Source organism: Amblyomma americanum, chromosome 3 (genome assembly GCF_052857255.1).
Source record: "Amblyomma americanum isolate KBUSLIRL-KWMA chromosome 3, ASM5285725v1, whole genome shotgun sequence".
In the NCBI taxonomy this organism is placed as follows: Eukaryota; Metazoa; Arthropoda; class Arachnida; order Ixodida; family Ixodidae; genus Amblyomma; species Amblyomma americanum.
The window spans coordinates 222,835,843-222,860,240 of record NC_135499.1 but is presented as its reverse complement, the minus strand read 5'-3'; the positions used below and the strand labels follow the sequence as shown (position 1 = coordinate 222,860,240).

The 24,398-nt window shown below is 45.6% G+C and overlaps 1 protein-coding gene across 1 annotated transcript; it reads right to left on the bottom strand.

Annotated features, from left to right (window-relative positions):
- Window positions 1-4,120: 4,120 nt before the first annotated feature.
- LOC144126179 (golgin-45) lies at window positions 4,121-24,385 on the bottom strand. Its single transcript, XM_077660169.1, has 7 exons — window positions 24,225-24,385; window positions 19,769-19,934; window positions 17,469-17,691; window positions 16,291-16,490; window positions 14,947-15,075; window positions 12,687-12,924; window positions 4,121-8,477 (listed from the first exon to the last, which is right to left on the bottom strand). The coding sequence occupies exons 1-7, from the start codon at window positions 24,235-24,237 to the stop codon at window positions 8,322-8,324; spliced, it is 1,125 nt and encodes a 374-aa protein (XP_077516295.1). The 5' UTR covers window positions 24,238-24,385; the 3' UTR covers window positions 4,121-8,321.
- Window positions 24,386-24,398: the final 13 nt, after the last annotated feature.

The following is a 24,398-nucleotide window of genomic DNA, read 5'->3' as shown; positions in this document are numbered from 1 at the left end:
GTAGGGCAGTGCGGGAGGGGGCATGAGTCATATTTGAGTCAACTTTTTTGTTAGCCAGCGAGGGGTGGTCTACGTATAGCAGGCAATATAGGCCTACAGTATACAGAGTGTCCCCGCTAACTTTAGCCAGGCTTTAAAAATATGCCGCGTCAATCTAAGACGACGCGATCAAACGGATGTTGCTGGCTATTTGTGCTTAATTGCATAATTAGTCTAGATTAATTAATCAACTTCGCAAGCAACTAGGATAGGCGAAAAAGTTCAATTAGAAAGTTGTAGAACGGTCCACGAAACGTCCAATTGAACAGTTTCTAACTTTCCAGTTGTTACGCATCGGCCTTTTTTCGCTTTCTGCAGATGCCCGCGAAATGCAAAAAATACCTTGACTTGTCCGCCGCGATTGCAGTGCTCTCGAAAGCTCCGCGTAGTAACGAACAGATCATTTAGCCCGGTGTGCTGCTGCTTAAAAAAGTGACAGGGCTGCGACGCATGCGCTGGCTGCGCGATTTACACGAGCACAAGCGATAAGGACGGTGTATGCTTGTCGCTATCAAGCGCCAGAAGGGAAGCGTACCGCTTGCCTCTCTCTCTCTCTATATATATATATATATATATATATATATATATATATATATATATATATATATATATATATATATATATATCGCATAGCCAGCTGCTGCGTCGCTGCCCTGTCACCTTTTAAGCGGCAGCACACCGGGCTAAATGTTCTGTTCGATCCTGCACGGAACGTTTGAGAGCACTGCAATCGCGGCGCGCAAGCGGGCATGTCACGTGGTTTTTTTTTTTATTTTGCGGGCATCTGCAGTGAGCGAAAAGAAGCCGATGCGTAATGGATGGAAAGTTAGAACTGTTCAGCTGGACGTTTTGCGGACCGTTCTACAACTTTCTAATTGGACTTTTTCGCCTATCTTCGTTCCTTGTGAAATTGGTTAATTGTATTGTGTGCTTAATTATGCAATTAAGCACAATACAAAAATATAGTGCGAGTTGCTCCTGTACATTGCACATGATGACCTTTGTAGTTTTTAGGACGTGTTCAGAAAATGTTCTCGTAATTTGCGCACCCTCTTTTTGAAGTCCGAATCTAAAGTAAAAAATTGCGCAAATTACGAGAGTAAACGCGGTACAACGCTGGAAGCTCACTGGTAGGGTACTGCGTGCCCAACCCGACCGGACTGAGTGCCGCTCCGGAGCACGTTTTGTTGGAATCTGTCGACGATGGCGTGTCCTGGGCAGCACCTGGTACCTGGAGGATTTCTAGGATTGACTGATGGCTGGGTGCGAAGTCCGAGGCAGGCTGCAGTGCCCACCGAAGAGCAAATTCTTCAGTATCTCCGATCATCCGGCATGCGATGCGAACACCAGCTGAGCAAGGGCCGCCGCTTCAGAGATGAAGGCTACATTAGGAACATAATGTTCAATGAAATATCCCCGATCAGTGTGAGGTTGGCGTTTTCCGCTGTGTATGCCTGCCATCCATTAAAAGGTAGATACTACATCGTGCACGCCGTAGTACAGAAAACGACTGGGGACAACAGTTTCCACAAGCAATCGTTGTGCTCAAGCGCTGCAGAATAGCTACACGAGCTATAAAAGCACAAGCGTACTCGCAACAAAGCAGCTCTGCTAGCATTTCACTGTATTTTCCCACAGCACACCGCTGCATAGGTTAAACAAGCATGCGCGTCCAGAAAGACGAGCGCGAGAGGCGCACATTGATCCATTTCGGTGATACCACGCAGAGCTCTTCATCATGGATGTGATGCGAACACACGCATAACGCACCTTCTTCTGTCTCCTAATACATGGCACATACCCACACGGGGGGATTGGCCAGGGTGTAGTGGCATAAACAAGGAAATTTCCATAGGAGATTATGACAAAATTTTAGCACCATGCGTGAATGCTCTCGTAGCTTCTTTTTCGTTGCCCGCTCCATCGCGCGTTGAAAGCGGCTCACAACACTTGCCCATTTGGCCTTCTTGCTTGAGAAAGCAAAAAACGTCGGAACGAAGTCTGGGTGTTTACGGTGACATTCGAGGCCTTCCTGCCCATGAATAAAACACTTCGTGATAGACTGCACACGCATTTAAACGCAGTACCTCGTCCGTATCTGTCACAATGTGATTCCCGCACAGTCTTGACGAGCTTGACGGTGCCCAAGGGCGGCCACGATCGTCGAGCCGGCGAACTGCTTTTATCCACGCTTCGCGTCGAAGGCTGTCCCGGGAAGCGCTCGGAAAGCGAAAAAATCCGAGTTTGCTTCCCTTTACATATTGGGCATTGCAGCCGTATGCAACATATTTCGTAGGTATCGCCAAATGCGTCGCGCTGAACGCCCGACGGCTGCAGCAACTAAAGTGTACTTTAGCAGCAACGCACCCCGCGTAGGAAGCCGGTTTGTTTACACTTCCACGGCCGGTCTCGAGTGGAGCGCGCGACCCTTCCAATATGTTTCGCGACACCACCACCAAGGGATGGGCGCATGCGCAGTCGCGTCGTGAAAAAGGCGGAAAATGTCCGATTGTTAGTCATGTTGAAGGCTGTTGGGATTCCTTGGGGCAAAAAAGTTTGAGAATGCCTGCCCTAAACTGAAGAGATCAATAAAATGTTTTTCTCTCTTACACACACACAGCCCAGTATAACAGTTATTGCATTCTTGCATTACACAGAATACTATTTATTTTTTAATTTTTGATTGCACACCAGTCCTTGTCACGCTGAAATGGTTATTACCAGCCAAAAAAGACACACACAACAGAAGACTGCACAGGACACGGGCTATGGCTGATAATAATCTGTTTGAACATGAATGTATAGCAAGGAGGGGAGAACAGTCCATTCCGGACAAACAGGAATACAGTTGGGAGAGAGAGACACATTTACTGAAATGACCCCAGACAGTGAGTAGGTGCTGAAGGGCAGTGCCCCAAGAAGAGGTTGTTCTGCCAATTAAGGTGGGCAACAGAGGCCTCCCATGTGGGTATGGTGCACGAGTTGCATTGCGGTGTGTTATCTCTTGGACACTTTCCAGTATGCTTGGGCAAGAGTAGGTTTAAATCTACACACTTTGAAGTTGGGTGTACTGGGAACTGCTCTATTTTGAGTAAGATGAAGTCATTGGATATCGTGCTGCATGCTGCACAGTTTTCAAAAACGTTCATCATTAGCCAAGGCATCAGGAGCTCTTCATTCCAGAGTGCAATTATGGCAAGGAGAGGAGTCTGTCATTCATTGCAAATCAGGATGCATTGTTGAGCAGGCAGGTGTTGAGTGAGATGCCAACGATTTGGAGGATGGAGTTAGCCTTGCAAGACGCTGGATTCGAACCAGCCTCAGCTTAGATTTACGAGGCAAGCTTGGACGATATCAACAACTGGGGCTGGTATTCCCTAGCTTTTCACAGATAAGCCAATTTCTCTGATAATACCTGGTTTTCCCGATTGGCAGGCACTCTGGCCTATTGTGGCACATTCCCTAGCCCCAAATCACGCTTTGCAAACACATTCTAGGATGCTTGGCCAACATATGGCTGAATAAAAACCATTCTGTTCCAGTCAAAACATAAACACGTTCTGGGAAGAGCCAGTGTTATGCCAGAAAGATGAGAAATATTACTACTGGTTTTGCAAGCTGATTCCAAAAAGGCATGAAGCCTGTAGTTGGATACAACTCAAGAATGAAGCAGCAGATGCCCCTCAAAGGAGGCCTTACAACCAATGGAGTCAACCGATTTTCATGATGCCTCAGTTAATGTGATTAAGCTGTGGTTATTCCCCTTTCATCTGCCACCCCTGTGATTTCATGCTAGCAGGTCCAAGGGGATCAGCCAAGGGGAAGAATCAGTTGACCCCATTGGCTGGAGGGGCTCCACTGAGGGGCATTTGCTGCTTTGTTCTTGAGTTGAGTTGAGTTGTATCCGACTACTATAGAATGAGTTGCATCGACACAATGAATTTCTTGGGTCTACAAATACATTAGCATGTACTCCAAAACCGAAGCAACTTCAGAACAAGCGACAGAGAACTCAATTATGGGGACTCATTAGACCTATGAATGTACTGATGAGAGCAGAATAAAACATGAGCTTCTCCAGTTCAAAGTAACAGGAAGATGGCTTTTATTTTATTTTAGGTTTAGCCTGCAGTAGTTTCATTGACAAGGTATCACATAACACTATATATAGAGACAACAATGTTGCATGTTCATGTCAGTGAGCCATCAAAACCCCTCTCTGAAGAGCAGTTCATCACTTTCCCACAAAAATAACTTCGAAAATTGTTGGCACATTAATAACATTAGCAGACACAATGAACTTTCCATCTTATTGCAAGCAACCACTCCATCCTGACTACATTTTGCATTCTTATTCATGAACACTAAGAGATTGGACTGTTTCAAAATTTAACAGTCTCAATCACCCCACCAACTTAGTAACTCAAGGTGTCACTCCCAATGGTAGCCCACATCAACAAATCAGACAAATAACTCTCCTCCTTCTTCTTCTTGGCTCTAACTGCAGCACATCAAACATGGTCTGCTTGCAGCACTGTGTGGAACTCAGAATTTCAGGCAATCCTTGGCCACACAAGAACGACAACAATTCAAGAACAAATTCAGCCCTCTAAGTAGCACATCAAGCAGTACCTTTCTCCATATACAACAAAACAAACAAGAAATGCACACAAACTTGTAGCATGACCCGCAATGCCAGCATGACAGTATCATTCAGTACCACCACCGAAGCATCTGTCCTGCATCAGAGCACATTTCTGATAAAAGACAATCAAATGCACAGCAGGTATCCAATCTCGCAGCAGGTATCAAATGCGGAAACTCTTAATAGCAAGCAGAAAAGCTAAGAGAAACAAGACTGCCTTTCAAGCAAAGACTGTAATGTTCCTAGAAATGATGCACTACGTGGCCCTTCTGCAGAGCATGCTGGAGCCACCAACAAATGAGCTGTCTTGGGACACAAGCAACAAGCACACTGGGAACAAAGAGAGAGGGCAAGTGAACAACAAATCTTGCACAGAAAAATGTTTTAGTGCAAAAGCACTTCTAGACGCACTCCCTGGGTGTCAGCGGTGCGCATCTGTGTGAAGCCTCTGAGTAGCAAGTGTAACTGGCTCACTAAGTCAGTGGACACCTCAGACACACTGCGAGTAGGCGGTGGTGTCCACCTACAACTTGCGGCAGTTATGTGCCTTTCATTTTCTCAAAGGTTTAGACTCCATCGATTCTGAGGAAAGGAAAGGCGCATAACTCGCTCCCTGGGTCAGTGAGCACCTCAGTCATGCTTTGAGGTATGTGGCGGTGGTGTCCACCTGCAAAAAAACAGTGCTTTCGCACAATATATCATGCTTAGCAATGCTAAACTGCCAGCCATTTTTTCCTGCTGTTTGTGCACTAGCCTTGTATGAGACGTCCCTGTGAGAGCATTCTTTCTAGGCTGCACGTTGTACCTAGCAGCTGCATGCTTGAGCCACCAGACTGCACTCCACAGCGCACTAGCCTTGTATGAGACGTCCCTGTGAGAGTATTCTAGGCTGCACCTTTTACCTAGCAGCTGCATGCTTGAGCCACCAGACTGCACTCCACAGCTTAATGCTTTAAAATGTATTTAACAGAAGCAAAGAAGCGAACCTAGCTTTCGTCTCTTCCCGAGGTCCACAACCATGTGCTTGTGTAAAGCATTACTTAATTCTTCAATATTATGTTTAAAAACATACACATTGTAGTTGACCATCAACATCATTATGTAAATGTGTTCACTTATTTCCCAACTCTTTCTACCACTCACAATTTGACAAACATAAGAGCTTTCGCTTTTCCAACACATGGGTTCTGCAACATTTGCAGCCTGCAGGCATTACGAATGAGCGTACAAACTGTGAATCCCATTAATAAAGGTCAGACCTGGTCTCATCCGCTTATGGCAACAAATCTGAGCAGCAGCACAAGTGGGACATGCCAGAGAATAAGCCAAAGCATATGTTTTTGCTTTACGTAAAAACATAATTTTTGATTTCAAAGATCTGGGAATGCTAGAATTGCGGGTAGTGCAGAATGTGCCACTAGTAGGAAAACAAGGTGCAACTCCACTGGGTGCATTAGGGGTGGGCAACTACAGTACATCATATGAGCACATATCCAGTACCATGTTAGCAAATTTTTAACACAGTAATGTACTACTGGGGACAAAAGTTTCCAAGATGCGAGTTCTAGGAAAAACGTTTATTGTAGCTCCACCTCGCTACCCAGTCGCCTGATACTGTATGAAGGCACTAAAGGCCTAAATGCTCCTTCCTCTCTTCACAATATCAGGCGACTGTTGCCTGATACTGTATGAAGGCATTAAAGGCCTAAATGCTCCTTCCTCTCTTCACAATATCAGGCGACTGGGTAGCGACGTAGAGCTATAATAAACGTTTTTCCTAGAACTTGCTTCCCGGAAACTTTTGTCCCCAGTAGTACACTGCATGCAAGAATTTGAAAACCATTCAAACTTTTTGATTACCGCATTTACATGAATCTAACAAGTCTTTTTCTCAATTCATCAGTTTCAGAACGCATCTCACATTTTAGTAATGAGAACGAAGGTACGAATATAACACAGTTTTTTTTATGGTCCTCAAGATAGTATTGCGACCTTCCACACCAGACTCGTGACCTGCTGGAAGGCAAATTTTAGATGAGCTTGAGGCCACGCACATGGGCAAAGGGAAAGGAGGCTACGAAAGCGGAAAGAATGCGGCGTGGGCCATTTAGAAACAGAAAGCGCTGAAAGAGTTGAAGTGACTAGTGAAAGGAAAGAAGCGCCAGTGGGCACAGGGAGTGGGCAGCACAAAACACATAGCAGCAGCGGCTGCAGTGTGGGGTACGGCATGCGTTACCTCTTCGGAGGCTTTGCTGCGGTCGATGATATCGCGCATTGCTGAAGTGCTGGCTCTCAAATAATGTTGTGTAATGTTCACATATCCATTGCTTTTGTATTTTAGTGTGTTGTCTGAGTTAGGTGCTAGACAGGAAAATAGTGATGGCATATTCAAACGTACATCTTGATGACCTTGTGCATGGTTTGCAACAAAACAATGTTGGCTACGCTGCACCCTACTGCTGTGACAAGCATGATGCAAGGTGTAAGCACCACGAATGTGTAAGCATGGGATACATTGAAGCGAGGGGAAGTTCCACCACAATGCCCCCATGCTTGCTGCTCAGAGATTTTCATTGCTCAAAGGGCTAGCCGCTCTTGCGTATTAATGGGGCACAAGGGCCACTTTGGACCTTTTAGATCTTATGCAAGAACACAAAGTTTACCTTGCTGCATTGCAGCAAGATGTAAACCTTCAACCTTACTTTACCTTTGGAGGGAAAACTCTTTTGTGTGCATCAGGCTATACACTTGCAGACAGTTTCGAAAAACCACTAAGAAGCAGTTTAACAAAGCTTCAGTAAAGGCTGACAGCTACAAGACAGTGGCGTCACTTCTCCACACACTAAGACTACCCTTGTATCGAAGACTGCTTTTACATTCTTCCAGTGGCCTAACCTTATTCTGCCTGAAAATCAAGATAATGTGCTTTGTGAAGTCAGGTGCAATTTTCTGATAGCGCAAACTAAGGCTGCACTTGAGCAGTGAGAGGCAGCTGGAGAAAAAAGATCAGCTTTCACAGACATTCTCTGCCCTATCACACATATCCGAAAAGTAGAAGGGAACCTGTCAAGCTCGGTCTAAAATTACAATTACTCACATACCCTAGAGCTACTGTGTAGTGCTCACAACACTGCAGTTGGCACAATGTTTGTGGCATTTGTACTATAAGCACCTAAAACAATCTGACATCAACAACATTCGATGTGGGCAAGTTCTGTAAAAACTGTGTGTTGGCAACGCCTCACATCCAACGCCAGCATTCCAGTCCTTTTAGCAACTTGTTTGAGAGTGAACGCATTCAGGTGCATCTAAACCTTGCAAAAAATTTGAGAAAAATGAAACACTGCACCTAAATGATACACAAGGCCAAAACCATTAAAATCAGAGGTCCACGACAATGTTCGCAACTACTGTACACTTGCACAACACCACAAGCATCCCACACAAATAGGAGGTCACACCAGGAGTCTAGGTTGGTCCTTAAAAAAAAGCTGCGGGTGAGCTTTAGCTGCATGTGGGCCAGCTCCTCTCTGTGAACTTCTGAGGGGCTTCGGCACAGTCTACATGTGTCGGCACTGCCATGCGGCTCAGTCCTGGCGACAGTCAGGAAGCACATGTCGCGCACATTGGTCCTTTGTCAGATATTCTCCAGGTGGCCAGAGCAGTGCCGGCAGCAGGCTATGGTGCTGCAGTCATGAGTTTTGCTCAAGCCATTCACCGAGCACTTGTCGCCTGAAGCGATTCCAGACTGCAACACTGACTGCGCCCTCGTGCTGAACGACTGCTTTAACGCCTGAAAAAGAGAGCCGGAGTAAAGATCTCAATGCCGCACCTTGGCCACAGTCCAAGCAACTCAGGTGAAAATGCCAAACTTGCGAACAGCCACAATTTTTGTCACTGGCTATTCTGCTCTGATCCATTTGTAAAGGACGCCACAGCTGACCCCCTGAACATGGCAAATCAAAACAAATGTTGATGAGTGGTGTATCGTATATGCTTGCATAACTTGTGCCAAAAAATTATTTATTATGCGAGTGCATTTGCTATGAAAGCGAATCCAGTGCATTGCCATGACTGTCTCGGCCACATTCCATAGTACTATGAGTGCAGTGCTCAAACATGAGGCATGAGGCAGTATAAGGTGCACCACTTGCCCTCTGATTTGTGCTGCAACAAAGCAGCCAGCCAAGTAATGTGTACAGTGGCACATTTGCACTGCCCATTGCATAACAGTGGCAAAAGCTATAAGCAGTGGCCTTTAGTAGGCAGGACGTCACTTGTGGCACTGCAAGTCAGGGAAAAGCAAAGGATAGAATCCTCGCTGAGCCAAATTGTCAGAGGTGAAAAGTGTACCTTTAATTTTACATTTAATGTGATTAACTCCTGTTTGTTTGTTACCCACTGAGCTCTCTTCCTGTCTTTAGACATTACTCCTGTCATTTTTTCCATAGCTTAAATTTAGTTTTTTTGTCAACCTCCCAGTTTCCACCCTATACATATGTGACAACAGTACTGGCAGGATAACAAGTATTACGCACTGTAATTACTCGCGTAATTTGCGTACCCCTAATGTATTACCCAAACTTATAAAAAAGACTTTTAGTCGCAAATTTTGCGCTCCCTGCTGCGCAAGCACAACAGCATGCATGCTGGTGTGCACAGGAGAGGCTTTGGAAGATCGGCGCAACCGTGTCGCCGCGTGTGGCTGCGAAAGATGAGTGAGTGTTAAAAAAAGTCAGTAATTCATTTGTAAATTGGTTCCAGTAAAGAAAACTCAATTGTGTGCCATTTATCTGGCTCATTCACGCCGGCAGTCGGTTTTCTGTACAAGCGGCTGCAAGAGCAAACTTCCGATAGCCTCTGGAGCGTGCATCGTGCCAGAATTCGAAACATTGTTTGCTGGTACTGAGCCGAGCTGCATGCGAGGGTGCCATTTTATCGTCTTGTACCTCCATTTTCCCGTCACTGCTGGCTTTGTGAGTGTACTGCTCCACGTTTACTGATTTGAGCTGCGCACGTGCAGTCATGCCATCACGCGCGGGGAACTACACAACGTGGGCCTGGGGAGGGCACGGGCAGGGCGTTATACATAGACTTATAGTTGGAGTCGACTTTTTTTTTTACCCAGCGAAGGGCGTGAGTTGCGAGGTCGACTTATATGCGGAAGTATATCGTGTGTATTGCGAGTTATGCCCTTTGTATTTTTTTAGGACATGCTCGCGGAATCTCCGCATAATTTGCGCACCCCCTTTTTGAACTCTTAATTTCGGGAAAAAAAAAGTACACGGATTACGCGAGTAGATATGGTACTTTCCTCTTGAAAGGTATTGGCAAATTTCTCGCGATACCCTGTGATTATCTCGCTTCACCATAACATAATATTCCAGCTGGCATTTAGGGGTCAGTGCTTGCACTAACATCCTACGTAGATTTAAAAGGGCAACTCTGGGCGTTTTTTGAACACTGAACTGATAATTGCACTGCCTTCCCAGGAGTCCCCGCTCTCTGGCACAACACATCATTCTTCCAAATAACTATTTTAAAACAGCAAAAACAGCACACCGAGACTGAGACTCTGTGGCCACGGATGATGCACCATTTGATGCAGCGATCATGTCAGAAATATTACTGGAAAAAAAAATCATATGCGCGTCGAATGGGTGACATAGCAATTGAAAACAGTGGCTTCAGCTACAGAGTGCCTCGGCTGACCTAATACCAGCCTCAAAGTTGTGTTCAGCATGCGGGGAGTAGGCATGAATGTGCAGGTAATGTTTGCGACATCGGAAGCACAGTGCTGCCTATAGAGATGGCATTAATTGAGGCCGCAGAAACGGAGGACTCTAAAATCAATATGTGCAGGAGTGAAACTCCGCGTAGCTGCCAAACTTAGTGGAAATCATCAGGATGGAGGGGAACACCTGCAATAAAAATTTGATTAAAATAATGAACCTCGAGGAACTCCAGAGTTGCTCTTTAAATCTTGTGTTTGCAGATTCACTGTGTGTTTAACTGGTTCTTTACTATTGATTGTTCTTAGGAGCTATGATTTTTCTACCATGTTTTCCTTTTAGCCGTTTTCTGATTTTGCTTCAGATAGTGTACAGGCATGATGTGTTGCCGAATATGCCTGAACCATGTTGTAATTTATTTTCAAGCATACACAGTATCTGCAGTATGGAAGGCCTAAAGGCTTCAATAGATTTTTCTCTGTTCTTTTTTGGGTCAATTAGAATTAATTTTCCTGCCACCAAATTCGTTGCAGCCAGTCAGTACCTATTCGGAAATGATGACACACAGATAATTTCGTGAATGACCTGTTCATGTGTGCATTTGGCCCTTTAGCATTTCTGATACAGCTGTAGATGTACTATAGGCAGAAAAAAAATCCCCAGGATGCATGAAAAGCAATTTGGCACATATATGCCATGTCTGTCAATGATCACTTCACTTCAGTACCACACAACACGTTACGGCATGTGAAGTCAATTTTAACCTTCACTGATGTGGTCTCAAGCCACCCACTAATGACAGAGCTGTAGGCTGTGGCTCACATGTCCTGGAGACTTTTGTCCCTGGCAGTACACACAAAGGCAGCCAAGTGCAAAAAATTTCCGCGCAGCTGTTGCCCTGTGTTTACACCATGTTGTAGCTGCCAGCCTGAAACTGTACAGCAACCGATTTGCCATGGATTCTGTACAGGATTATAAAAGTGTGGAGTTACAGTAATGACGGCTTCTGCGTCGAGGAGCTCAACAAGCGTACATGTCTAGCCTGGAGTACATGAAGCGTACCGGGAACACGACTGAAACGAAAACTGGAAGTAGGCCAAGTATGTACATCAGCATACAGACGCCAAGACGGGCCCGTGAGACACATAACCAGGCAGTCGCCGGTGAGACGCCAAAACGGGCCGCCACTCTGGACCTCTTGGCCGCTAATGCCAATCAGCTTCTTCTAATTAATGTGCTAAGTCGGTAAGCTTAACTGTACTAATATTTTAATAGTGGAGAATTGTAGTGGCACCAGGATTGGAATCACGGGCCTCTTGCATTTGAGATGGCAACTGCCCTTGCATTTGAAGAGGCATAACTACGCCAGTGCTGTGCTATGCTAGGCGTAGCTCGTGCTATGGGACTGATGGTATTTGGAGGCTAAATGAAACAATTTGAAATTAAACTGAGGACAGTGCAACGACCTAGGGAAAGAAAAATAACAGATGTAATGTTAAGAGCCAGAAAGAGAGCAGAATGAATCAGAAGAACAATGTGCATTAATGGCATTCTAGCTGGAATGGGCATGGACAGGGCACGTGAAAGCTAGTGGGAATAGGGTGGCTGCAGCTGTTGCAGGACAAGGTTCTTTGGAACGGTACGGGAGAGGCCTTCATGCAACAGCGGACATGGGTAGGCTGCTAGTGATGATGATGGTGATGTACTCAAGAAACCTAGTCCAAACCTAATCGCCCACCCCGTTCCCATAACAAGCAGCATGGAGCAGACCAAGAGCCAGTTCCCAAATTGGCCTTCTCTCCACTTGCTGAAAGCTTGGTGCACAGCCGAAGCACAGTCGTAGGAAATAACAAGGCTCTCGAGACACAGCAGTGCACTCATGAAATGTGTGCCCTGTGTGCATTGTCAAATTTCCAGGGGTTTATTAACTGCAATCCGGTGCTGTTTCACTAAATCCAGCAGGCACTGCAGAAAACGATAAATGCCATGTGACATAACTCCCTAAACAGCAGGGTCACAAATGAGTTGAAGTTGGGGTCATGCAACATTAAATCACCCAAATATGAGCTCATTTCACTAATTTATCCATACATTTTACATCTATATGGCATGTGTAGTGATCACAAATTTTCTAACTATTATTTTAGCAATGTGGTGGGCAATGCTTAAGAAGAGAAGGCACCAACTCGATTTTAACCCATCAACCAGCCAAGACATTAGCGACTAGAGGGACCTTGAAGATTTGCATAAGCGATAAAACATGTCCTTGCCTCATAGGCACGCTCGGTGCGACGGGCAAACGCCTCGGCTGGCGTTGGCCTCACGACAGGTGCTGGCCCCAGGCGCAGGTTGGCACTGCTGCCTCGTGGCACCGCCTGGTGGCAGCAGCTGCGTGCTGTTCGCTGTGCCTGCGCGCTCAGCTGCAACACATCACAGGGTTCCGCCTGGCCGGCTGGCTCTCCGGGAGAAGCAGCAGCAGCCAACTGCTCCTGGAGCTTGGCCAGCAGCCTGCGCAGGGGATCACTGCACTGGTACTGCTGCTCCCTCCTTACCTCTGTTCAAGCTTGTTTAAGCATCAGCATTCAACTGACATAATTATGACTGCCATCTCAGTACTTAAAAAATTAAAAATAGCACTTGCCTCCACCAATTACTACAAACTCATTGATCAGTGGTTCTTCTTTGTCGGTCACCCTTTATAACACAATGTCCACTTGAGGTCTCATTTTATGCACCTGGGCATCTTTGCAATCTCAGCTGTAAGTGAACATTTTCACGAAGCAAGTGCTTTCATTTCATCTTCAAAGTCACATGCTACTGCACTCTGGAATCATCTTTGCAATCCCAGAGACTCCAGCAATAACCACCAGCTTCCCCATGAGCACGTGCAGTCGCCTTTTGCTTGGGCATCGAGCAACAATTGTAATCTTTTCTGATGGTGTCATTCTTTATGCTTCACTGCATTTTTCTTTTGTTTCCTTTTGATGTATATCACCACCCAAAGCTCTGATAGGAGCATACAGCACATGTGAACACAAACAGAAAAAAGTGGTAATCACCAACTGGCAGTACACGCCCAGTCTATGTAATGCTGCAGGCAACCAGCACCTGCAAACTTTTAGTGATATCAAAAGGTCACTACAAAATTAGGCATCATATAGTTCCGACTTCTGAGTCAAATCTGAAGCACAAAGCAGCTGCACTTTCACAGGGGAGCAGATAAGTGCAGAGGCGCAATGTAGCGAAACACAGTGCATACGTGCTCCCTGGCCTGCCCAAGTGAACGAACCTCTTGCATCCCAACAGAATTTCGGGTGTCTGAAGGCGACACTAGGTGCTATGCCTGTGACTATATTCATGTGACAACCTGCCAAGCTGGCAGAGCCTGTTTTTCTCGCATTTTAAGCAAACATGCTGCACTGACTCAGTCAGGTGCTACCTGCACTTAACCATTATCTGATTAAGACTACCCAGTTTCATAGTAGCAGCAACGATTGCATTCTCAGGTCAGCTGAGAAGCACCATTTCGAGCCACTAACTTCAACTTCAACTAGCAATTAAAAAGGGCTGACATGCAGAAACACCCGTCTTGTTCACAGGTGATGGAAGCTTTTTATGCCTCCCATAATGTGAAGACATCTTTGTTAAAATGCTGCAGTGAGCCACAAAATTACAAAGCAAGGCAGCTCCTTCACCGCCTTATCGAGTTGGCACAGGGTTACGAGCATGTAGCAGCCGTCATCACTGTGGCACCGTGCTCCTTGCACAGGCAAGCTTATAACAAAGAGAGCACTCTTGGACTGGGAACAGCATAGACGCATCGCTCCTCAGCTGGCTAGAGCTCGCCGCACCGGTGCCTGCCATCAAGTCAAATAAATCTGCTAGCCGTGACAAGCATGGGAGAAGTGCCAGTGCACAGTTCAATCATTGGGCCTCTGGGCAACTCCTTGCATCTGTAGGACCATGACCCTTCTCCTTTCATGGCCCCACTGCATCTTAGTCCCATGCACCTTCCTTCATAACAACATGGACATACCAAGTATACACAGCTTTGGCCCCAAATAGATGACATGCATTTGTGTTGGCTTTGCACAACTGAGGTGCGCACACAAGCTAATGCTCACATAGTGAGAACAGAGAGGCTCATCGGATCACACTAGGTGCACGTCTTTATGTTTTCAGGGTTTAGTAAAACGATCAGCACAGTGTTTTAGTAAAACAATCAGCCCTCGTAGTTTTCTGAAATGGCAAAGTACGTGGTGTTTAATGTTGCTGTTGGTGTAGTAGGCCAGTATTTTGCACTGTGCTGTGACTTTGCACTGCGCTGCTGGTCAGGCGAAATGTTACCTGGTGTAGCATGGCATGGCTGTTTAAAGCCTTGAAGCTGCTCATGGATTACGAGAGATGCTCAAGTGGAGGGTTTGGGACTAATCACAACGTCCTTGAGCTGTTCAGCATGCATGGACATCAAATGGCATTCTGCACTGAGGTGCATCCAATGCAATGCACAATATGCAGCACAACACGCACCGACATGTGGCTGTGAGGTTTGCCTCTAGCTGTTGGTGCTCGCTGGCCATCCACTGCAGGGCTTCCTGAAAGTCGTCGCACTGGTGGGTCAGCCGTGCCTTGCAGCTTGCCAGTTCATCCACCAGCAGACTGTAAGGAAAAGGCAATTGAAGCCACATTCTTGCTCACGTAAACTGTGCACCCCCATCAGGGCCATCTTGTGAAACATGCCTGATAGAGAACAACCACACAAGAAAGAAGAAACACACCCTGTGCGCCCTCTCTTCCATGCACAGACAATGTGCGACTTCTGTCAAATGTTCCAGCTGTCACCAAGACAGCAAGAGTTATTGCACGAGGCCTGCATTAAATTCAGTTTCCTCACAACTAAAATCAGGAACAAGCAAAACTGGGAACTACACCTTCACTGTTATGCTTCTGCTCGTGCACAAAGCCGTACTAAGACAGGACCACCAACTTGTAGTTCTCCAGCAAGAACAGCAGTTGGTAGCCAGGCTTACGAGTCAGAGCTATGCGGGTTGTGTGCCTGTGCACCAATACACAGAGCACATTAGCGTACTCCACTCAGCGGTGCATTTGTGAGCTGCTCTCACCATTGCAGCACAGAGGTCTCACATTAAAAAAAAAAAAAAGGCTCTTGCCCCCCCTACCCTGCCATAAAGCATGAAAAATGCCCTCAGCACTGTTATCACTATTTTCAAAAGTGACAACCCACCTATCTCTATGGTGTTATGAATATAACACCATTCAAGGTATGGTACCCCCCCCCCCCCCCCCCGCAACCCTATAAGATGAGTATGCACTGCAGCTAACTGCACTTAGGATGCCTGACAGCCATATGGTCACAGCAACAGGGTAAACATGATATGAGAAGCCGGGTCCCATTTTCATGCAAAGTCATATACTCAAAAAGTGTGAGAAAATCCTTTTTTCAGAGGCATTTTTGCAGAGAAGGTGAGCACACTTGTTAAGAGCACTCAGCAAAGGAGGTTGGCTCAGGGAAGTCCATTTACCAGCAGCAAAATTGACAACTAGGGGGTGGTGAGTTTAGTGTATGTGTTACTTAAAAAACAAACCTAGGCAAAAGGAGCCTTCCAGGCTCCGCAGTTAGGCTTTCAGCCAGAAGCCACTACACAGGTCGTACACCAACTGGCATCGTCAGTTTCCAGCACCACTTGACCATGCAAACCAGTCAGCATTATCTTCATGAAGGTACACGCAAGTGGATGCCCAACTAATGACAGAGATTGGATGGCTGTCTTCATTTCCTGAAAATCAACCTTGCCTCGTTGAAGAACACCACCCTTCACACACAGTTTTCCACAAGTGCCTCCAGGACTGTACCTGGCAGCCAGAAACTTGGAGCGCCAGACGTCAGCATGGATGGCCAGCCGGTCAAGCTCTTCGCGGCCCTGACTCAGGCGGTGTGCATAAGTGCGTATATCGGCGGCCAGCTGTGCCTTGTCTTCGCTGAGGAAATGCACCCGGGCTTCCATGTCCTCACCCAGGGAGGCCACGAGCAGCTTTTTCAGCTCACGGTTTACCTGGGGGCAGATAACGCGCCAGCATTCGCTTCAGGTGCAGCCACTGGCGGACACCCTTGGCGAAACGAACCTCCACGCTACAGGCACAAACCAACTTGACGGTTCCTTACTGAGCTGTCCAATAGTTGCAGTGAATGCAATGAAACTGCCTCTAAAGTACTATCAAGGAAAAAAAGTCTCCAGGAAGTACCAGCAGCAACTGAGGAAAATAGCTCCATTTTTAGCCGGTGGCTTGCGGCCACACTTCTGGAGATTGTTGCTTATATGCTCCTATGCACGGCAGCCAATGAGGTGATAATTGGAAGTAGCATCTGTGCAGCGAGATCGCTTTTCGCACGTCCTGGAGACTCTTATCCCCTATAGCACGTTTAGCAGCACCAGCAATATTGACCATGCTCCAGACATACAAACTCATGCATTGATTGGATGGCAGTTTATGTTCACTGAAGTGAACATTATGCCATTTGGGTACATTAAAAACAGCTAGTCTGAGTTGAAACCCACTTGGAAAAGCCAGGCTCGGGTACACCAGCATCATGCCTGATTATCAGATTAGCATGAACATGAACAGCAAACCCATGTTGCTGAGGAAGTCACAACAAAAAATTAGTCTTGATAAAAGGAACTGAACACAAATGGACCTAGAAAAAGAAAAAATGGCAGATATACCAGGTCAAAACAATAATAAAAGCAGAAAGAAATAAAGCACAGGTGCCTCCACTACAAAAAAAAAAAGGAAAGTGATAAAAAGCAAGAAGGAAAAGAAAAAGATCTACCATTCAATTCAAGCAGTGTACTTCGCTAACCAGCAGCCTGCTCTTTTGCCACTACCCTATGCTTTCAGTGCTTGTTGTTGTCTGCATAACATCGTTGATAACATTCATGTTGCTACTTTTATAATTTGGTACTGCGACATGTGGGTGCACTGCTGGTCCAGTGGGTAGCATGTCAGTGGGGGAGCAAGGCTGGCACACACACCTCCACTTGGACACTGAGTTGCTCCTGCAGGTCGTGGCTGCGCTGCCGCTCCTGGCACAGCTGCTGCTCCAGCCGGACGTCCTCTTCCGCGGCTGAGGCAGACGGAGTGGCCCCCTCAGGAACCTCCCGCACCACCGCCAGCAGGGGCCCATCCGTACCCGATGAGGAAGAAGAGGAGCCCTGCTGCAGCGGGAAGGGAATCTCCAGGGCAGCCAAACGCGTCCTGCACACACGGCCACTGGCTCTCAGCAACCAACCACAAGATCGCACCTCAACTGGCTATTCCTCGTTTCTATGACTAGTGCAACAAGGGGTGTGCCAGTATTGAAATTTTAAAATATCAAATATCTGTTCAGAATTTAAAAAATTCAGAAAAAGATAAACAAGCAAATGTTGTTGTCCTTACTTTTTTTCAAAATAGCACACGGTTTTTACAACCGAAAGAAACAAAACTACACCAATTCAGCACCATACACAAAAAACATGACATGAACAGAAATGTATACTGGTTTATTAGGCAGCATAACAATATGCAACCTGTAATGTGGCCCTGCAAAATTATCAACAAAATGAAATCAACTGACACACGACTGGCAACTAACGATAAAAAGATGGGTAGTAAAACCTCACCAATATGGACTTCAAGGGACCAAGATAAATGATCTAACTATCTGAAGGTCAAATTATAAATACCCCCCCCCCCCCCCCCCCCCCCACCTTTTCCCGCAAAAAAAAAAGCCGTAAAAGTGAAAAAGCGGTGAAGCCTTATGGGCAGGCTCCATCATACAAACAGTGAACAGCCCGTGATGAGCACGCAGTTTCAGCTTATAACATGGACATAAGCGAAGGGAACTAGAACATGCATTGATAATGGAACGATGAGACTTCTATCAAGAAAAAAAAAAGAGAAGACCAACGACGCATCAGTCAGTGTCTGAAAGCGGCGCGCAGCTGGGTTCAGATGGCTGGCGAATGTGTTGCCAACTAACATAATGCATTAAATTTAAAATTAGCTGAACAGAAATTCATCAAAAAATGAAAAAAATATAAAGAAGTGCTTACGTCTAGTGATCAGAACTACGGTATGTGGTTTTACGGTATAAATGCTTAACATAATGGCGAAAATGATTGTGTTTGTTTATGTCAGGTGAGGGTTACAAGGAGTGCTTTATGGTTTGAGAAATGTGCTGGCACAGACTTGCAGACTGTGTTGTGCAGCACATTTGCGGGCTCTGGCCTCTTGCTTATGTACAGCACCCTGAGTATGACGCTCAGCCTCAGCCTTGGCTGCATTTACGTCCATCTTCGAAATGCAACTGATGTGCCATATCGCCACTTAAGGCTCTCCCACTGCGGCAACCACTACTAGGCAGGCATGTGCTCACAGCAGCTAATCACATGCAGCACAACCAGATGCCACCGGAGGTGAGTAATCGCCGTCCTTAAGGAACGCCGGTGTGCATACACAACTTCTCTCCTCACACGCCACCACGTGTCCTCTCTCCTCACCACTTTTTCCGGCTCCCCTTTTCCGTCTGTTGCAAATGGGATGACTATGCAAAAATAGGGGAACTAGGCTAAGGCAGCTGGCACTGAAAAGGACAGTTAATACAGTGCGGCGACATCGACACAGCCAAAAAGTGGGTCCTGGTGAGATACAAAGGCAATTTGGCGGACAAAAACTGTCATTTAGAATGTATCTCTGTTGTTTCATTCACAAAAACACAGTGTAGGAACTCTCAAAAGGGAGGATTACTACAGAGTTCCTTCATGAGATCTCAATAATTTTCAAAATAACTGTGCATCATAAATGTGAATGCTCTCACACCTCTCTAACAAGCCTACTCTGACAACATGGAGCAGAGGGACTCAGGACCAATGATGGCATTCCATTCAAATTAAGACAATGAGCTACTGAAACAGAACAAAAGCATAGCATTCCCGTTCTCTCTGCCAACAAATAAGTTAGGACAGGCTGGCTTGTTTTCAATGCCTTAACTGATACGCTGGCCTCACAGCTTAGTTACATTACTGGTGTTCCATTACCCCCTCCCCCGTGCTGCACATGACGTCATGGAATCAAGAGCAGTGATTTGCATAACCTGAGCTGCCAACGCCTTTCTGACCTGGAAACAAGGAGCAGAACATTCACAGCACCAACCAGCTGCTCTGCACAGTCCAACAAGACCATGCTGCTAACGATGCCACAAAGTACTAACTACCTGTGTCACTCTGCTCACCTTTCCACCACCAATGGCAAGCTCGAACCCACAGAACAAAAAGCAGGTGAAGAGACCCACCTGTGACTCTTCCCAGTGGGTGCCATTGGAGTCACAGCAGCCTTGTATGGTTCGTAGGGCACGAATTTGGGTTCACGGCGCCTCACAGGGACGGGGATGTCTAGGGGCAGGGAATAGTCTTCCATGCCGTCCCCCTGACAGCGCACGGAGGCGGCCGGCCCACTGCCTACGAAGGGAAGAGCCCCAAGAGGGTTAAAGGGCAGCTGATCAGCTATTGGCTTAAGAACTGTGCACCATGATGTGAGCAAGCACACAGTTTGACGGCATCTTACTGGGTGGTGGTGTACCAAGTCCATCTGAGCTTAAAACAAATGACAAGAGCTTTTTCAATCACGAATCAGGTCTGAATCAGTTTTCGGGACAGTTTCACAATGCATTATTCTATTAATTCTTTTTGTTTCATTCTTTAGAGCTTTCATTTTTCCACATAACAACATCACTGCTTTTAACACTTGTTAATGACCTACCATCATACCTTGCATAGGACTGTAGAGTATAGGCTGATGACACCAACATATTTCTAACTGCTAAAAGTGAGGCCACCATTGCTGATGGGACTTTTTAAAACTCTCTTTGTGGCTAACAGCAAACATATCTGAAAGTAACTAGATAATTTTTAGTATAAAGAAACACCTGTCTCTCAAAAATGTGCAGCCTTTTTCTAAATAACACTGTTCTCCAAAGAGTTGCCAGAATAATTTTCCTTGGAGTTGTGATTGATAATCAGTTAAAGGGGCACTCGTATGTGGAACAAGTCTGTTCAAAAATTCACAGAAATACAGTTGTGCCTCATTAATATGGACACTTTGATTCCTAAGTAAAACTACAAAAAGTGAGTCATCCATAATAACGAATCGTGATGAAAATTGTGAAGTTCAACAAATTCTTGGGAGCTCTAAGAGCATTATCTAGCAGTAACTATATTTTAAGCGATGGCTTCTCATGGCATGATTACGTATCTCCTACCAAGATTTTCCACATCTCCTGCACAGCTAATACATATCTGTACTCAGTCGGCTTTCAACGTACCTGAGGGTGCACAGTTTTCTTCACACCTATTCATGCATTACGACAGATGGTAATGCGCACTGACTGGTCACCTCAGCAGTGTAAAGCATGAAACCACAAAAAAAAAAGGGCTAACTTTTGCACTGCCTTTCACTGGTGAAACATACTGACTAGCGCAAACACGGACAGGGACCAAAGCAAGAGTGACAGGACACACGCTAGACTTGCAACTGGATCCTTTACTTGAAACACAGTATTTATACACTTTCATTCTGCGCCACCAGTGCCACCTATCAATTGCCGTCGTGTCAAATGACGATGAAGAAAATGAAGCTTGAAGGAACAAAAAGAACAAGGCACATGCACTCGGGAGCACCCCGAGGACATCTAGGAATACAAGATAAGTGAAATATAACTTGATAGGGTGCTTTAATGTGGCACGAAACACAAACGAAAAACGAGGAGGATCTAAAAGTTAAACATAAAAAGGGTGTGTGGCCTGTATCAGAAGAAAACTATCAAGAAGCTAAAACCAGCACGAGAGACCTTCAGAAAGACCAACAACACGTGCCAACAGCACCAATGTTCAGATAAAGGAAGGAACACCAGGGCCTACCGAATGTTGATGACCACACCAAAAGGGCGGAGAGAATGAAAAATACAAAAACAATGGGACCTCTAAAGAGGCCTACACACGGCAATATAAACTTAGAAAAATTGGATGCTACACTAAACCCGAATAAACGTGGTCATAAAAAGTGATCACAAATGGTCCTAAAAAACACATCAAACAAAGCCCTAAACACAACATTGTCAAACATAGTAAAATTAAATGGAATACTAAACACTGGAGACACATGGACTCAAGGTAGTGCGAACAAACCTATCAATCACACACTGGACAGTTTAACATACCCTTCTAAATAGTGCATTTCCTTCTTTGTTAAGGCCACAGACTGTTTGCTTACGCAGCCTTCCCCTGCCTTAGCAATGTGGAAGGCTTCAAGGATCTCCCTTCCATCTTTCATTTTCAGCCTTCCTACAGCCACAGTCTTATCCCATTCTGGTATGCATGCTGGCTTGTATGGGCACAGTTTGCAATGTTCGACCAGATGGCCTTCTATGGCAACTGCTGAAACTTTCTGCTGATGCTCCTGCAGCCGCTCAATCAGGCAGCGCCCGGTTTGCCCCAAATATCGTTTGCCGCAGGGCAAGGGGATATTACATACGACCTCCTTTTGGCACTTGACGGGTCTATTTTGGGAAAGCCTTAGCTTTCACTGGTGTCCTGCATTAAAAATATGGAAAAACAAACATCTGGTTGGGGTAGTTGAGGTTTGTTCATTGCTGTCCGTATTAACGTGACAAAAATGAATGGGTACCGGTGGGTTCTGTGCATTTTTACCCTGTCCATTAACAAGGCATACATGCACTGAAAAGGTTTCATTACTAGAAAAATTGCCCATAATTTGAGTCATCCATATTAATGGAGGTCATATTAACAGGGCATGACTTACCCATATTCTATAAAATCCGGCATCTTTTCCTGTTAACACTACTGCCATTTTATGACTTTTTTGTACATTCACATATTGTTTATACACTTGCTGCATATGGCTTAACTTGCTGAATTACTGGCTGCCCAGAATTCTGCTTTGCACGTCATACTACTTTTGCGCAGATGTTGGTTTCGTACGTATTTCAGCTACTTAATATTCTCTGTCAACAAAAGCGTCCAGTATCATATTACCAGTTGAATGTTTAAAATGCTGAAGAATATAATAATTTGTAATACAGTAATGCCTCTGCAATGTAACATTCACACTACTCACTCATCCACAGTTGCTCTACAGGCCCCATGTATTAGCGCTAATTATGGGACTTTTTCATTTACATATAATGTAATTAAACATTGGAACGCACTACCGCAACATGTTATAGGCATAAGTAACAACCAAGAGTTGTCTAGGGCATTAAAACGGCACGTTTTTGTCAATGTGCTGAATGTACAACTACTACTGAGGCCACTAATGTTCTTAGTTATGTTTTTTTTTGCTTGATTTACATTATTAATAATAAAAACCCTTCTCACAACTATTGCACAAGTTCTGGGGTTCTGCCTATATAGCCAAAGTAGTACATACAATTGCTTACTAATAAAGATTTCATTGGAATCACCATTCATTGGGTCTACACTGGATGCAGCTGTACGGAAACATTCTCCTGGCAGGCACACACAGAACAAAACACAAAGAACAGGGAAATGGCATCACGGGAACCCCACAAAACCAATTCCCTGCTGTAAAACTACTATGCATCCAAATTTTCAGCTAGGACATTGAATGCATGTCACTAATAACAATCATGCCAATAACATAAGTGAAGGCGACAGGCTTAACCAAAGAGAACTGCCCATGTTGTAAGTACCTTGAAACAGTTGCACCGACATACTACGTTTTCAGAGCAGTCACTTTCGGACAGGGATTAAGTTTAATCGAACTTTTATGAAGCTTGCTTGCACAGCAAAGACGAGGAACAATTGAGCCCCAATGACAGAGAACGACACCTGATGGTAAAATAAATTTTGGAATGTTCTTGTAAGTACCTTCTCGTCTAGAATGAGGAAACGTGAACCAGCTCCCGTAACATACGAAAATACTCCAAGATCGGAGCGCATGAGCCTAAATTTGAGCCAGGCATGTAGCTCAAGACTTTTCAGAGCCCGCAAGTGTCTCGGAAATTCATGCTACATGACCAGAATAACTTTTATCGAATGTTGTTCTCAATTCTAACATGCCACTCAATTCATTCTTGAGTGTACAGTTGGGCAAAACAGCAACTCTTACGTCACCTAAAGCTGACAACCACAATCATTGGAAGCAATCGGCGTATGCTCAGACCGCCTTTGTTCAAGAATGATGAGGGCAACTGCTAACGCAATTAAGCAGAGCATACGGGTGACATCTGACTTGATTATCGTCGTCACAGGATTCTGCGTTGCCCATCATGCGTGACGACTGCCTGCCGACACATCCGCTGTGTGCACCTGAACACGCTGGCCTCCAAACGACGTGCGCAATATTTGGTTGCACAAATAAAAGCAGCGCGAAAAATAGCGCCGATCGGCTGGCCTAGTTTGCCGGGAACTCATGCGTGAGCGACATATGGGAACAAGCGGAGTAGCTTCGACGAGTGCGCGGGCCAAACGACAGCCGTGTGCTTGTTATGGTCGAGTTAGAAACTTGTCACCACAGAGGCATATTACCATGGCTTTATTTGACTAACCACCTTAACGTGTACAACGACTTCTTGTGGCGTCAACCTGACGTCTTAGATCGCCGTCGAGATCGCGAACAACTCTCGGAGGCACAGCCTGAAGCTAGTTTCCCCGTTTTCATTCTGCTGGCAAAGTTCATCACTCGCTCTGGGACAAAGGAACAGTACATACCCGGCTCCGACATCCAAGACTTCAGCGGAGGTAAGCTTCCTATAGCTTGTCTCGAAGTTGTGCGCGACCTTAGATAAGTTCCGTCAGTTAATTTTGAAATCCCTTTCGTAGAACTTGCCTGATTCCCACATTGCGATGGCCTACTTTTCCGGCCATCACCAATAAGCAAAAAAA